The sequence below is a fragment of the Nannobrachium achirus genome (genome assembly GCF_963921795.1).
Source record: "Nannobrachium achirus genome assembly, chromosome: 2".
In the NCBI taxonomy this organism is placed as follows: domain Eukaryota; kingdom Metazoa; phylum Chordata; class Actinopteri; order Myctophiformes; family Myctophidae; genus Nannobrachium; species Nannobrachium achirus.
The window spans coordinates 45,002,740-45,015,239 of NC_137811.1; the positions used below are offsets into that span (position 1 = coordinate 45,002,740).

Below are 12,500 nucleotides of genomic sequence, written 5' to 3' on the forward strand. Positions count from 1 at the left end.
GACCCCCAAAATTATATTTATTTTTCCACGGACCCCCATCTCAAAATATTTAGTTCCATGGACCACCCAGAAGCAAAATTTGAGTTACAAACGTTTGCTTTGAAAATACATATATTCAAAGATTTGCACACATTTTCACGACTTTTTCAAAAATAGCAGATCTACAAGCTCGCAGCGTGAGCTTTTGTATCTGCTAATTTTCACTGGTTAAAGCATTCAATAATTCTAGGCCTAAATGGGTTAACAACATAATTGTTTTTTCTAAATGTTTCATTGTTTGTCTTTCGCATCACTGCCGTGTCAGGTTTGCCGTGTCAGGTTTGCTCATTAAACGCTCGTTGTGAGTATTATAGATCGACCGCAAGTTCCGCAACACATCAATTCATGAATGCCATTCATATTGCTGTAAAATAGGCTTGGGACGGTTTAAATGTTGCCTCCGTGACAGTTGGCCATCAAAAGCAGCGGACGGCGGAAACCATAAAATATGCTGATGGAAAGCTATGGTCCACAGACAGAGCAAGGCACTGACAGGCATCACAATCCATTTGACAGCAGTGGATGTACAGAAAACCATTCGGGTTCAACATTTTCACTCATGCTGTCCTCACTCTGTAATTGTGTATACCAGGTACCATTTGCGGTTTTGTGTTTGTGTGCTAGCCTAAGAGATTTGCTCATTGCTGTATTGCTAATGCTGCTGGACTGGTGGACTCCTCACACAGACATAAGTCACAGCAAATGGGACCATCAGACACACTGATGGTTCAAAGAATCAGATAGGTAATGTAATGTTACATGTGTTGACATGATGAGCCGGACTCAAGACACACTTCTTTGTGTACACAATTGAGACAGATAAGACTCATGCTCTTTGATGTGACCCATATTACTATGTACAGTATATAACTGTGTGAACTAGCCTGGGATTGCTTCCAATTTCTGGCTTTTGATCCGGTTGGCTTCATATGGCGTCCTACGTCATTTTGTAGTCAAAAAGGACTACAATTTGGCCGGAAACTCCAACCGGAATCAGTTTTAACCCCAAACAATTCCCCGCGCTCAATTACATCATATTAGTACCTACCCAATAAAACCCTTGATGCTGCGAAGTTTTGCTTATTTTTTGAAAAGCTTGTTTGATATATCCATCTTTTAGTCCAACTCGCAACGACTGGCAAGGCTACACTTCTCTAGCATTTAAATAGGGATTGGTGAAACAAACGGGGAACCAAAACAAAGCAATGCCGCTTCTGCCATCCAGTCTAGGATGCCATCCGGTCTAGACCAGATCAAACAACCTGTTTAGTAAACGAGCACCAGGCTTTTACCAGGCTTTCCCCCGAGAAAGCCTGGTGACACGAGGTTAGTGTGAACCTACAGAAATGCTATCCAGTATCCCTAACGGAATGGAGACTCTCAGCTAGCGATATCTCTTTTTTAAGGCATCGCTGTATTACTACTGTATGCCGTTTTATCTTTTGGGATTTAGTTACAGTTTTCCATGTTGAGTTTCATGGAATTCCCCATCGTTTCTCCTTAGGAGCTTAATGCATTTATGCAGACGCGATATTTGTTTACGAGAATACCATAGTGATCTTCGATCGCAATATGCCATAACAAAGTTCCTTATAATGTTGTTATCGTGCCGAACTTCAGTGAATAACCAAAAACAGTTTGAATACAGTGGCGTCTTTATATGGAGGAACTAAGTGATGAAGTGTTTGGCTCCGTCGTCTGTGTCCTCCATTAGTAGTGCTGTATTATTAGTAAGTGGTCATGTTGTCCTTATGATGAGTTGGACTGTGTTCTGTATTGGTCACACTTGGGTGACAGTGGACCCACTTAAAAGGAGATGACTGAAGCCTTGCACGGTCATGAGAACGCCATTTATACACTTTGAGAATGGGCTAGTTTGTTCTGATTGTAAGGATATTTTTTTGTGGATGAGAGAGAAAAAAAGATTGGTGAAAGCTACTATTGAGTTTGTGTGTCCCCCCCCCCCCCCTCCCCACCCCCACCCGACTCATATTTATTCCGTATTATAATGTTAGTCTTGTGTCTTGCCCCAGGCCAATGTTCTCTGTTCTGTTAACTGAATCAACAGCCAGGAACTGAAGAGGGAACTCACTAAAATGTTCTATTCTGGTGACTGTAGTGTTAATCCCACCCCCCTTAACCACAGCTTAATTCCTCTGTGTGTGTGTGTGTGTGTGTGTGTGTGTGTGTGTGTGTGTGTGTGTGTGTGTGTGTGTGTGTGTGTGTGTGTGTGTGTGTGTGTGTGTGTGTGTGTGTGTGTGTGTGTGTGTGTGTGTGTGTGTGTGTTACGGTATGTTTGAAACCCTGTCACGATTGAAAAAGGAGCGCTCGTTTTCTAGTCCTCCCCACCCACCCACCTGTCCCCCTGTCATAATTCCCCCTGTCATAATGTGATCAATTCACTCTAATTGTGATTAACTATATTTATACCTGTGTGTGCACTGCTGGCCAACACTAGATGGCAACAAATGTGACAAACCCACACCACCATTCACTTGTGTTCATTGGTTACCTACTGTAGCCTAGCAAGACTGTGGTTAGCTACTTAGCTTTAACGTGTTGAAATCAGTTGGGGCAAAAGCCAATTACTTACTATTCTTTTCCCTATCGGGATGCAACTCCATGGGCGGGGCCTCACATGGTTCAAGTTTGCTTGAGTCGGTGCACCTCCGTCGCGGTCTAAACTATGACTTCGGGACGGAGTAGAAGGAAACATCGAGGCTTCTAGAAGGCCCCGCCCTGGCCTACCGGGTACCCACAGAGACTCCCATGAAGTCCCCCCCCCCCCCCCCACACACACACACACACACACACACACACATGAATGAAATAATCACAACATAATAACATTATTTATTATATTTGAAATGACGTTTGAATCCATTTTGGTCCACTTTGAACTGAAGAGAGGCATTTGCTTCTAGCTAGCGTAGCTGCTTATGTTTTGTTGTTAGCTGTAGCTAACATCAAAGCCTCCCGCTTGCTCCGCCTTGCGTCAAAAACGAGCGCACCTCTCCAAACGTAGCAGCAATTCCAATCGTACCATGACACATATATAATATATACTGTGTGTGTGTGTGTGTGTGTGTGTGTGTGTGTGTGTGTGTGTGTGTGTGTGTGTGTGTGTGTGTGTGTGTGTGTGTGTGTGTGTGTGTATAACAAATACACATTCTCTGAGATTAACTTAGTTAAACAAAGACTACTCCTGCTCTAGTAGCATTATTTAGGCTCCAAACTGGTAAGAGTATTACTTGCTTGCCTCTGGCTATGGTGTACTTTTTCTTTCTGCCCCTGGTGGGATGTGGTATACTATAAATACCTAATTTCTCTTTTCTTTCTGGTACCACCATGAATTTTCTTTTAAAGAAGCTTTTTATTTTGTTGCTTTTTTTTCCTGTTTTGTTTTCTTTTTTGCTTTTTGTGTGAGTGGCCAAAACATCATGACGGTGTTTTGAGTCCAGGCCATGCGTGGTAAGGTTTCTACCCTCCACTGGTTTGCCTCTGGCGGTAAGTGAATCACTGACTGAGTACTTTGAAGCTCACTCAACTCTGATGGCGTCTTCAGCGTTTACAACATAAAAGACTGTCTGTCTCCTCTGTGCTTTCTTCTCCTTCCTTTATACTCTTATGGAATTAATTGTGTTTATTTTATACACACAACAAAAATTCACACACAATTGAAATGTGTTTGGCATGCATGATATTTGATACATATTTGTCATAGAGGTCACGCTAGAATCTTTTATTCCTGGTCATGTCCAGAATTTAAAAAAATAAAATAAAATAACAACATACGGGTAATCATAATTTAATACATGAACGACAAGCAGGTGCAATGACAGTATTGTTTGGTTTTAAACAATAATTGTTAGTCTATATTATTCATTTTGCAGTAAGAACCATTACACCACTGTCCAAAACACTCTTGAGGCTGCACACCAGTCTATTTATGATTTGATATTGTTTACCATTACCCATCACCATCATGTTAACTGCCCCCTTGTGGTGTGGTTGAACTACAACCTCCCAAAAAAAACAACAACATAAACAAGCCTTTCAAAAAAGACACCAAAGAACACCCATACACTGACTCCCAACAGTGCATAGTGTATCCAAACACTCTGTAATCCTCTGTGTTCTCTCTGTCTGTGCTTTGCAGGTGTCTGAATGCGTGTACCTACTGTAAGACCAAGCATGCCAGAGGAGACTTGGCCAGCTACCCTATAGATGAGCTAGTGGAGAGAGCCATACAATCCTTCCAGGGTGAGTCTCTATTCACACACACACACGCACATGCGCACACATACACCCACACGCACACACGCACACACACACACACACACACACACATGCATGCACGCACACATTCACATACACTCACACACTCTCTCTCACTCTCACTCTCTCTCTCTCTCTCTCTCTCTCTCTCTCTCTCTCTCTCTCTCTCTCTCTCTTTTGGGGTGCTCAGGATGTTTTGCTGCCTTCTATGACTCCCCTCCTCAGAGTCCCATGTGCTATTGAAGCTTCACAAGACGCTTCCTCTTTGAAAGGAACAACACGCACGTGCACACTCACACACTCCCACACAGGCAAAACACCCGCAGCTGTCTTTTAGAGGATTGGAAAGCACTGAGTGCAGATGCAAGCGGCTGTTGACGCAGTCCCAGGCTGGTGGCAGACGTACTGCCTTGCAGCCAATACTGTAAAAAACAAAGGACATGGTCATCAGTCTTAGTGAGCCTCAAAACAGACAAATTCCTCCGATCATTTTGAGCAACCAGGCGGTAGAGAGGGGAATACAGCTCTTCCCTGACCGCACATGGGACGCAGAAGTTCAGTGCTTGCTGAAGAAGACTCAGCCAAGGGTTCACTAATTAGCTCAGATGTACCGACCTAGAAGTGGTCTTTATCAGAAGTGTCCTGGAATATGCCTCACCTTTGGGCCGTCCGCCAAAAACACTTCAATATTCACATTCACGATGAGATGATTTTGAGCCATGCTGATTGTTCATATTTTGAAACTAATGGCAACAAATCTCATGATGTTATTCATGTCTTGGGAATTTTAGTTGTTCATTCTTGTTGTTGTTGTTGTTGTTGCTGCTGCAATGTAGAGGAGTCGAAACCAAAGAATTGTGTAGAATGTCTTACACATTCTACACAATTATTGTTATTATTATACACATTATATAAGATGAAATGTCAGTTCAATGATTAGTGACATAATTAGTTGACCTATGCACTGAGTAAAAGTTTGCATGTGTGTGGGTGCATGTCGTGCGCGCGCGCGCGTGTGTGTGTGTGTGTGTGTGTGTGTGTGTGTGTGTGTGTGTGTGTGTGTGTGTGTGTGTGTGTGTGTGTGTGTGTGTGTGTGTGTGTGTGTGTGTGTGTGTGTGTGTGTGTGTGTATTGGAAGGAAGTCTTACCAACACATGTTTGTGTTTTTGTTCCTGGGTGGAGGGCCATGCCAGTTGGTGCTATAGCTGCATGCCCGCTGAACAGCTGTTTAGCCACAGCATCTGTTCTCCAAGACTAGACTCCCAGCATTTTCTCACTGCACAGCAGCTCTTGTGCCACAGGCAGGTCAGTCAAGGGCACGTTTATGGATGGATACTCAGCTTATTTCTAGGGATGCACATGCTCAATTTCTCCATGACCCCATTACCCTTGTATTATTATTATCATTATTATTAATAATTATATAATAATGTAGTATATTTGTGTCGTTAGTAGTAGTAGTTGTAGTAGTAGCACAACAGTAATGGTGGTGGTGTTACTTTAATTGCAGTTGTATATGTGCACATGTAACTTTAGTTACTCATGTCTGTCTCTATTTCAGTTCACTGTGTAAGGACCCATGAAAAAGGAGTTGTATTAATAGTACTCTTGTCAAGGGCATGGTTGTCTAAACCCCATGTGGAACCTTGCTTGAAACAGCTGTATATTTGCCAGTACACTGCTCTGGGCTGGGCAGTCAGGGGCACACTTAACATCTGCTTTGACCTTTTTGTGTGTGTGTGTACGTTTGTGTGTGTGTGATGGGGGGGGGGGGGGGACACAGTGGAGTTTCACATTGGGAGGAAGTCGGCCTTTTAATAAATAAGTCAGTTTTTGAGATGTTATTGTTTTCCGTACTCACGTGTCAGGCTGGTGTGAGCAACAAGAAGCAGGAACTTGTGACTAGCGATCACAGACAGGAAATGTGTGTGTGTGTGTGTGTGTGTGTGTGTGTGTGTGTGTGTGTGTGTGTGTGTGTGTGTGTGTGTGTGTGTGTGTGTGTGTGTGTGTGTGTGTGTGTGTGTGTGTGTGTGTGTGTGTGTGTGTGTGTGTGCGTGCGTGCGTGCGTGCGTGCGTGCGTGCACATACTCATACACGCACATTTATACTTGCGTTACTGTTCTCATATAGCGTGTTTGTATTTGTGCGAATCTGTAAATATACCACAAATTGTTTCTCTGAGTGAGTGCGTGCGTGCATGCATGCGTATGATCCGTTAGAATACAGGAAACACAAATGTCCTAGACGGTTGGTTGTTGTGTTAAAGGGTGACAGAAAAAAGAGGAAGCTAACAGAGGTTACTGCCTGTTCAATCTTTACAATGGTGAGAGACTAGGGAAACATGAAGTCTGTCTATATTGTAGACTTGGGGGTACTTCTAATGCAGAGAGTGGGAGAGAGAATATATATATTTATAGCAATATATAAAAAGAGCATTAGAGAAAAATGGGGATAGAGTTTGATGACGTAATACTCTGCTTATAGTGTACTTTAGTGTGGTTGTAGCTCATGAAAGTGTACACACACACACTGGGGCTGGTAAACGAATATTCTAATTTGGAATATTCCTCGCTTATTCCTATTTTTTATGTTATTTGACAGGGACAATGCAAAAAAACTATGTATCAAGTTATGAAAACAAATGTTCCCCACAGAAAATGGCTTAAAAACAGGCTACCAGCAGAAGAGCGATAGCTTGCGCGCTGCTCGGATCCAGTAAGAAATATTTGTATAACTTGATAAATCGTTTTTTGTATTTTCCCTGTCAAATAAACATGTTAAAAAAAGAATAATAATAAAAATATAAATATATATATAATAATATGAATAATAATCAAATATATGATTTGATATTCGGGCCAATTTCTAAGACCAATATTCAAATGTAATTTCTAACAGCCCTAACACGCACGCACACACACACACACACACACACACACACACACACACACACACACACACACACACACACACACACACACACACACACACACACACACACACACACATGCATATCACACACCTTGCATGCACGTTCTGTACACACAGATTTGCACTCTTTGGCCTTGAATTAGAATATGAAATGTATTTTTCCTGTCTTCTGCCCTTTTTTGTCATGTGAATTAAATGATCAGTCCATATTTATGGACGGAACGCACATCTTCTTGCTGTATTGAATATTTCTGCTATGGTTGAAATTGCATTACAACATCAATGTGCTCTCTCTCTCTCTCTCTCTCTCTCTCTCTCTCTCTCTCTCTCTCTCTCTCTCTCTATTAGCCACCTATTTCTTATCTGAAACAAATTGAGTCTCACAAATAGGCAAACCCACAATTTGATTTGCTATTTGATGTTTTTGAATAAACGCAGCTCGCAGAGTATGAATGCTAATTCTGATTGGCCGGCAAGCCCCAGTCAGGGGTGCTTGATTGGTTTATCTCTGGGAACTTTGAAAGGATTTATGGGATTTATTCAAATGTGATTTGAGGTAAATAGCTCTCTTTCCTTCTGCAAAAAAGAGGGAGGCTTTTAGTCATGTGAATTATTCAAATGTCTGAATGTATAATTTTACATCAGAAGAGTTTAGTAATGCAGGGAGGTAATGGCGGGGGCTGGGGATAGATGTCGTATAGGAAATGAAAAGTGTGCATGACGCGTGTGTGCGCGCGCGTGTGTGTGCACACGCGTTGTCTGTTCGTTTGTGTGCCTACAGTATAAGTGTGTGTGTGTGTGTGTGTGTGTGAGACTGTGAGTGAGACTGTGAGAATCCGGAAGAAAGACATTCTGACGTGTACACTATTTTAGTTTGTTTCTCTCTGTTACTGTAGCAGAGAGTCGGTGGACTTGGTTGACGAATGACAGTAAACGAGCTCCCTTCGTCCAGAACCAGCCAGCCCATTATGATTGCCATCCCCCTCTCCCATTTCTGTTTACTTTTTTTGATTATGGGTGGGAAATATTAATTGTTAATTCATCCATTTGTAACTAGGGATGGGACGATATGAAAAAGTTATATCACTATTATCGTGACCAAAGAAATCCCGATTTACGATATTATCGCGATAATCAAAATATCCCAAAACATCCATTTTCCTGGGGCGGAACATTTGCTGCTACCGTTGTGAGCTTATAGATTGGCTATTTTTTGGCAAAGAGATTTGTTAGAGATTACGGTACGTATATTATAAGTACGTTTTACCAATAGAGTGGTACCGGATATGCAGCTCGGCAAATAAAAGGTGAATTGATCGCAGTTCATGACGGGAGGACGATTTCGCGATAAATGAAATCTCCGCGATACGATTATCGTGTTTTTTTTTTTAATCACGATAAACGATAATATCGCTTATCGTCCCATCCCTATTTGTAACTCTTGACAGTTTATGACTGTAACCAAATGGACCCAGAGTTACAGTAATTGAACACTCAGGATGTTACTATGCACAATATTAGCCAGACTTGTCTGCTGGCTAATTGGTATTGGTCTAACAGTTCAGTACCTGTGGTGCGTGTTCGCTCTGTCACATCAGGAACTTGGTCCACACACTTGCAGTGCCACATCCCCCACTGTGTCGTGGTCAACATTAATGGAAGTGATAGCGCTATGAGATATGATTGAACTGGACCCCATGCTGAGCATGTTCCCAACATCAGTATGAGCTGAACTGACGGGGTTGACTTTGTCACACAAGGCCTGGATATACAAGCCCCCAACCCCCACGGTCAAAACGATCACTATATCATAGTGGGCAGCAGGCTGCTAAACCTCAGAGGCTGGGTGATACTTTCAGATGAGGGAGCTGTCGATTTCAGAGAGATTATTCCTAGATGTGTATGATGTGATAACAATGAATGCCATTAAATATGTCTCTCTTTGGTCAAAATGGTGACCCGTGACACGCTGTCATGCATCAGAGCCTATGTGGTATGCACCCTGACCAGTAGGCCCTCAGGCCCCCCATAATACATTTACTTAGGGATAGATTTTCTGAGATGTTTCCTGGCCAATATAATACTCCTATGCAATGCTTGTTTGGGCGTTAAGGAAAAGTGATGTAATAAGTCTCGCTACATAAAAGCATGCAGCCATGTACTGTAACTAAATCATAATGTTGCCAATGGATTGGCCTGAACTCCAAGTCTATAAAATGTTGTGTGTGTACAGTAAGTGACTCGGTTGCATGTCTTTGTGACCAGTGTGTATGTAGTACCGTTGCAGGAAGCAAGGATCCATTTATTTTAGGCAGACCTGCAGTCAGCTGAAGCACCAGGTCTCTGCATAACATGGTCTTCAACCCCCTACTGTGGTTGTCATTGACAACTGCCAATAAGCTGCCTTTGAGATATAAAAAAGGATTTGACACTTTTGTACGCTTTAAAGACACACACACACACACACACACACACACACACACACACACACACACACACACACACACACACACACACACACACACACACACACACACACCGCTATATCACTCCCCCACATGACACATGGCGTTAGTGTCTGACATGACATATGTATTGACAGTCTGACTCCTCCTTACGTGGTTTCTACGCTCTACCCTACAGGGTTCAATACCCCTTTTTCCGTGGAAGTTGGCACCTCGGCAGAGTGCCAACTTGCCCACCCACACACATACATACAGCACCGATGGCGGTACTTGCATCCTCTGCTGGAGCACAAGGAGGCCATATATGGCCACGAGTGCAATAGGCGAAAGGTCAAATCTCACTCCTTATCAACTCATCATCAGCATGAGCTTGTTTTATGATGGAAATATAGTGTTCACAAACCCATGCATACACCCACGCACATACTGTATGCACGCATATGCACATACCACCCGACACACAGTGTTAGTGTTTCACTCAGATATTAGCAGAATAGACGTGACTTGGCTTCCCGGCTGAAGCTGGATGGCATGTGACAGATAGCCACAGACAGACAGACAGACAGATATGTGGGCTTTAGCTTGCTGGCTAACTCCAACATCTGTGACAGGTGTCACCTCCTGTTTGCCACGGCTGTGAGGAGGCTGTGTGACACACAGATGGACGAGGCTGCCAAAGATTGTCCAGGAATCATCCCACATGGCTCGCTGGCTCCTTCAAACCACTTAATCCCTATCCTAAGTTGACCAGAGTCCCCCAGGGCTTTATACTGGGGTCCAAGCTTTTTTCTTTTTTCACTCTACATTAAATACCTTCTGTGAAACTAGACGATGTACAAAGCTCACAGCGCGTCGCAACGCTGAATGTTTGCCACAGAACGGGGACAGAAAGGTTTGAGTGGTTAGGTTTACACAGTAAAAATCCTCAGTCTTCATTTAACTCGGGAGAGTGTACAACTCAAACCAAAGAGGAAGGGTCCATTTGGTTACATTTGTAAACTCTCCGAGTTACAAATGGAAGAATTAACATTGAGGATTTCACTGTGTAGTTTGCAAGTTAAACGCGGAGGCTCCACTTCACTTGTGATTGAAAGAAATAAGAAAGAAGGCGCAAGGAATCGAGAGAGGCGAGAGAGCGCAAGGAATCAGAGGGGGAGAGAGAGAGACTAAACTATCGACATGAGCACATTGATTAAAACTGAGTGATCCTCTTCAAAGCACCGTCTATCGGAAAGCACATCTGGAAAACTGCTGAGCAGGCACTAATGCAAATTTCCTGTGTGTGTGTGTGTGTGTGTGTGTGTGTGTGTGTGTGTGTGTGTGTGTGTGTGTGTGTGTGTGTGTGTGTGTGTGTGTGTGTGTGTGTGTGTGTGTGTGTGTGTGTGTGTGTGTGTGTGTGTGTGTGTGTGTTCTCTGTGTGTGCGTGTGCATGTATGTGTTTGAGGCAGTCAGATCCATTATCCGGCTGGAGAGCTTTCACTGAGAAACTAAAAATGGATTTTTGAATTTCCTCCAAGTTGAAGACATTTTTCACATGGACAGGAGTTTGTCCATATGTGCTGCTCTGCACTGAGAAATGGTTTATATACTCCACTTTTCATTAAAGAACTCACCCAGAAACACTAAACCTCTCACAAGTTGTACCGATGTGCTTCTGGTGGTGTTAATGGTAACACATTGAACGGGACCTTTTAGTACTGAAGAGATTGCATAGTGACACTATCGAAATGATTGACCCAACTAGAAGATGCAATTCTGGGAAATTGAAAGTGTTGCCACGTGTGGTTGTGACGCGAGTCACACTTGAATTCCGTCTTATCATTTGAATTTTCGCCATTCAAGTCAATGGGGGAAGATGTACTTACTAATAAATTAATGGCCATCTCTGGGTCAGTCCTTGTCCCTTTTATGCCCATATATGGAGATCCCTGATGTCATTTGCTGCATTTTAAAATTGCCTGCCAAAGTGCCAGGATGCCACAAGTCTCCATAGACTTCCATGCAATTCATAGTGCACGGATAATGCAAGCCCATGCATAGATCATGCACCACGTGTGTGCACGCCGTGCACAGCTTTCAAACTGAAGAATCCACTTGGAAATCCGTTCAGGCATTCATGAGATAGCAGGCATTATGTTTTCTTCAAATGTAAACAAACATGGCTGCCATGTTTGAAAGATGGGGTTGGTATGGGGGTCAAACAGGCAATTTTCTCGATCGCGATCATGCCTAGTTGATAGAAGAAGTCCAAAAAAAAAATCAGGGAAACTTGTGAGGGGGCAGCAAATGAGTTAAGCCCATATCTCGGAATGCCCATATATGGACATAATATGTCAGTCTCATGTGATCTATGACATCAGACATCTATGATGTCAGTCATCTCCATATTTGGGAAATGTTTCATTTTTGCATTTTCCCTTTCAAGTCAATGGAGAAAATTAATAAACGTATCTCTTAGCAAAATGCATGCACACGATTCCCGATGAAACTGGTCGATTTGACATATGGCCCAAGTGCCACCAAAACTGTGGGAGGAGTAGCGCGGCAAAATGATGTTTATCCGGAAAGATGGGACGGACGGACGGACGGACGGACGAACGGACGGACGGACGGACGAACGAAGAAAGTCGGACAAATACTATAGTCTGGTTGCCCTGTTATCCTTTTAGTTGACCTTGTACCAGTGAACTGTACTGTCATGAAACTGTACCTTTTCCTATGCAACCTTCTAATAAATACTTCAATCAATCAAACAACACTAATTAGACCAGGCAAACATCTGGGTCTA

General features: G+C 42.9%; 1 protein-coding gene across 2 annotated transcripts in view; it reads left to right on the forward strand.

The window, feature by feature from the left end:
- Positions 1–12,500, forward strand: part of cdkal1 (CDK5 regulatory subunit associated protein 1-like 1) — a 422,084-nt gene that overhangs the window by 157,176 nt on the left and 252,408 nt on the right. For both annotated transcript variants that reach the window (XR_013962583.1, XM_080738605.1), the window contains exon 8: positions 4,199–4,302. Coding sequence is in view for 1 of the 2 variants with exons in the window: in XM_080738605.1 (XP_080594731.1) it covers positions 4,199–4,302 (104 nt within the window). In the remaining variant the exon portion in view is untranslated. The remainder of the gene's footprint in view (positions 1–4,198; positions 4,303–12,500) is intronic.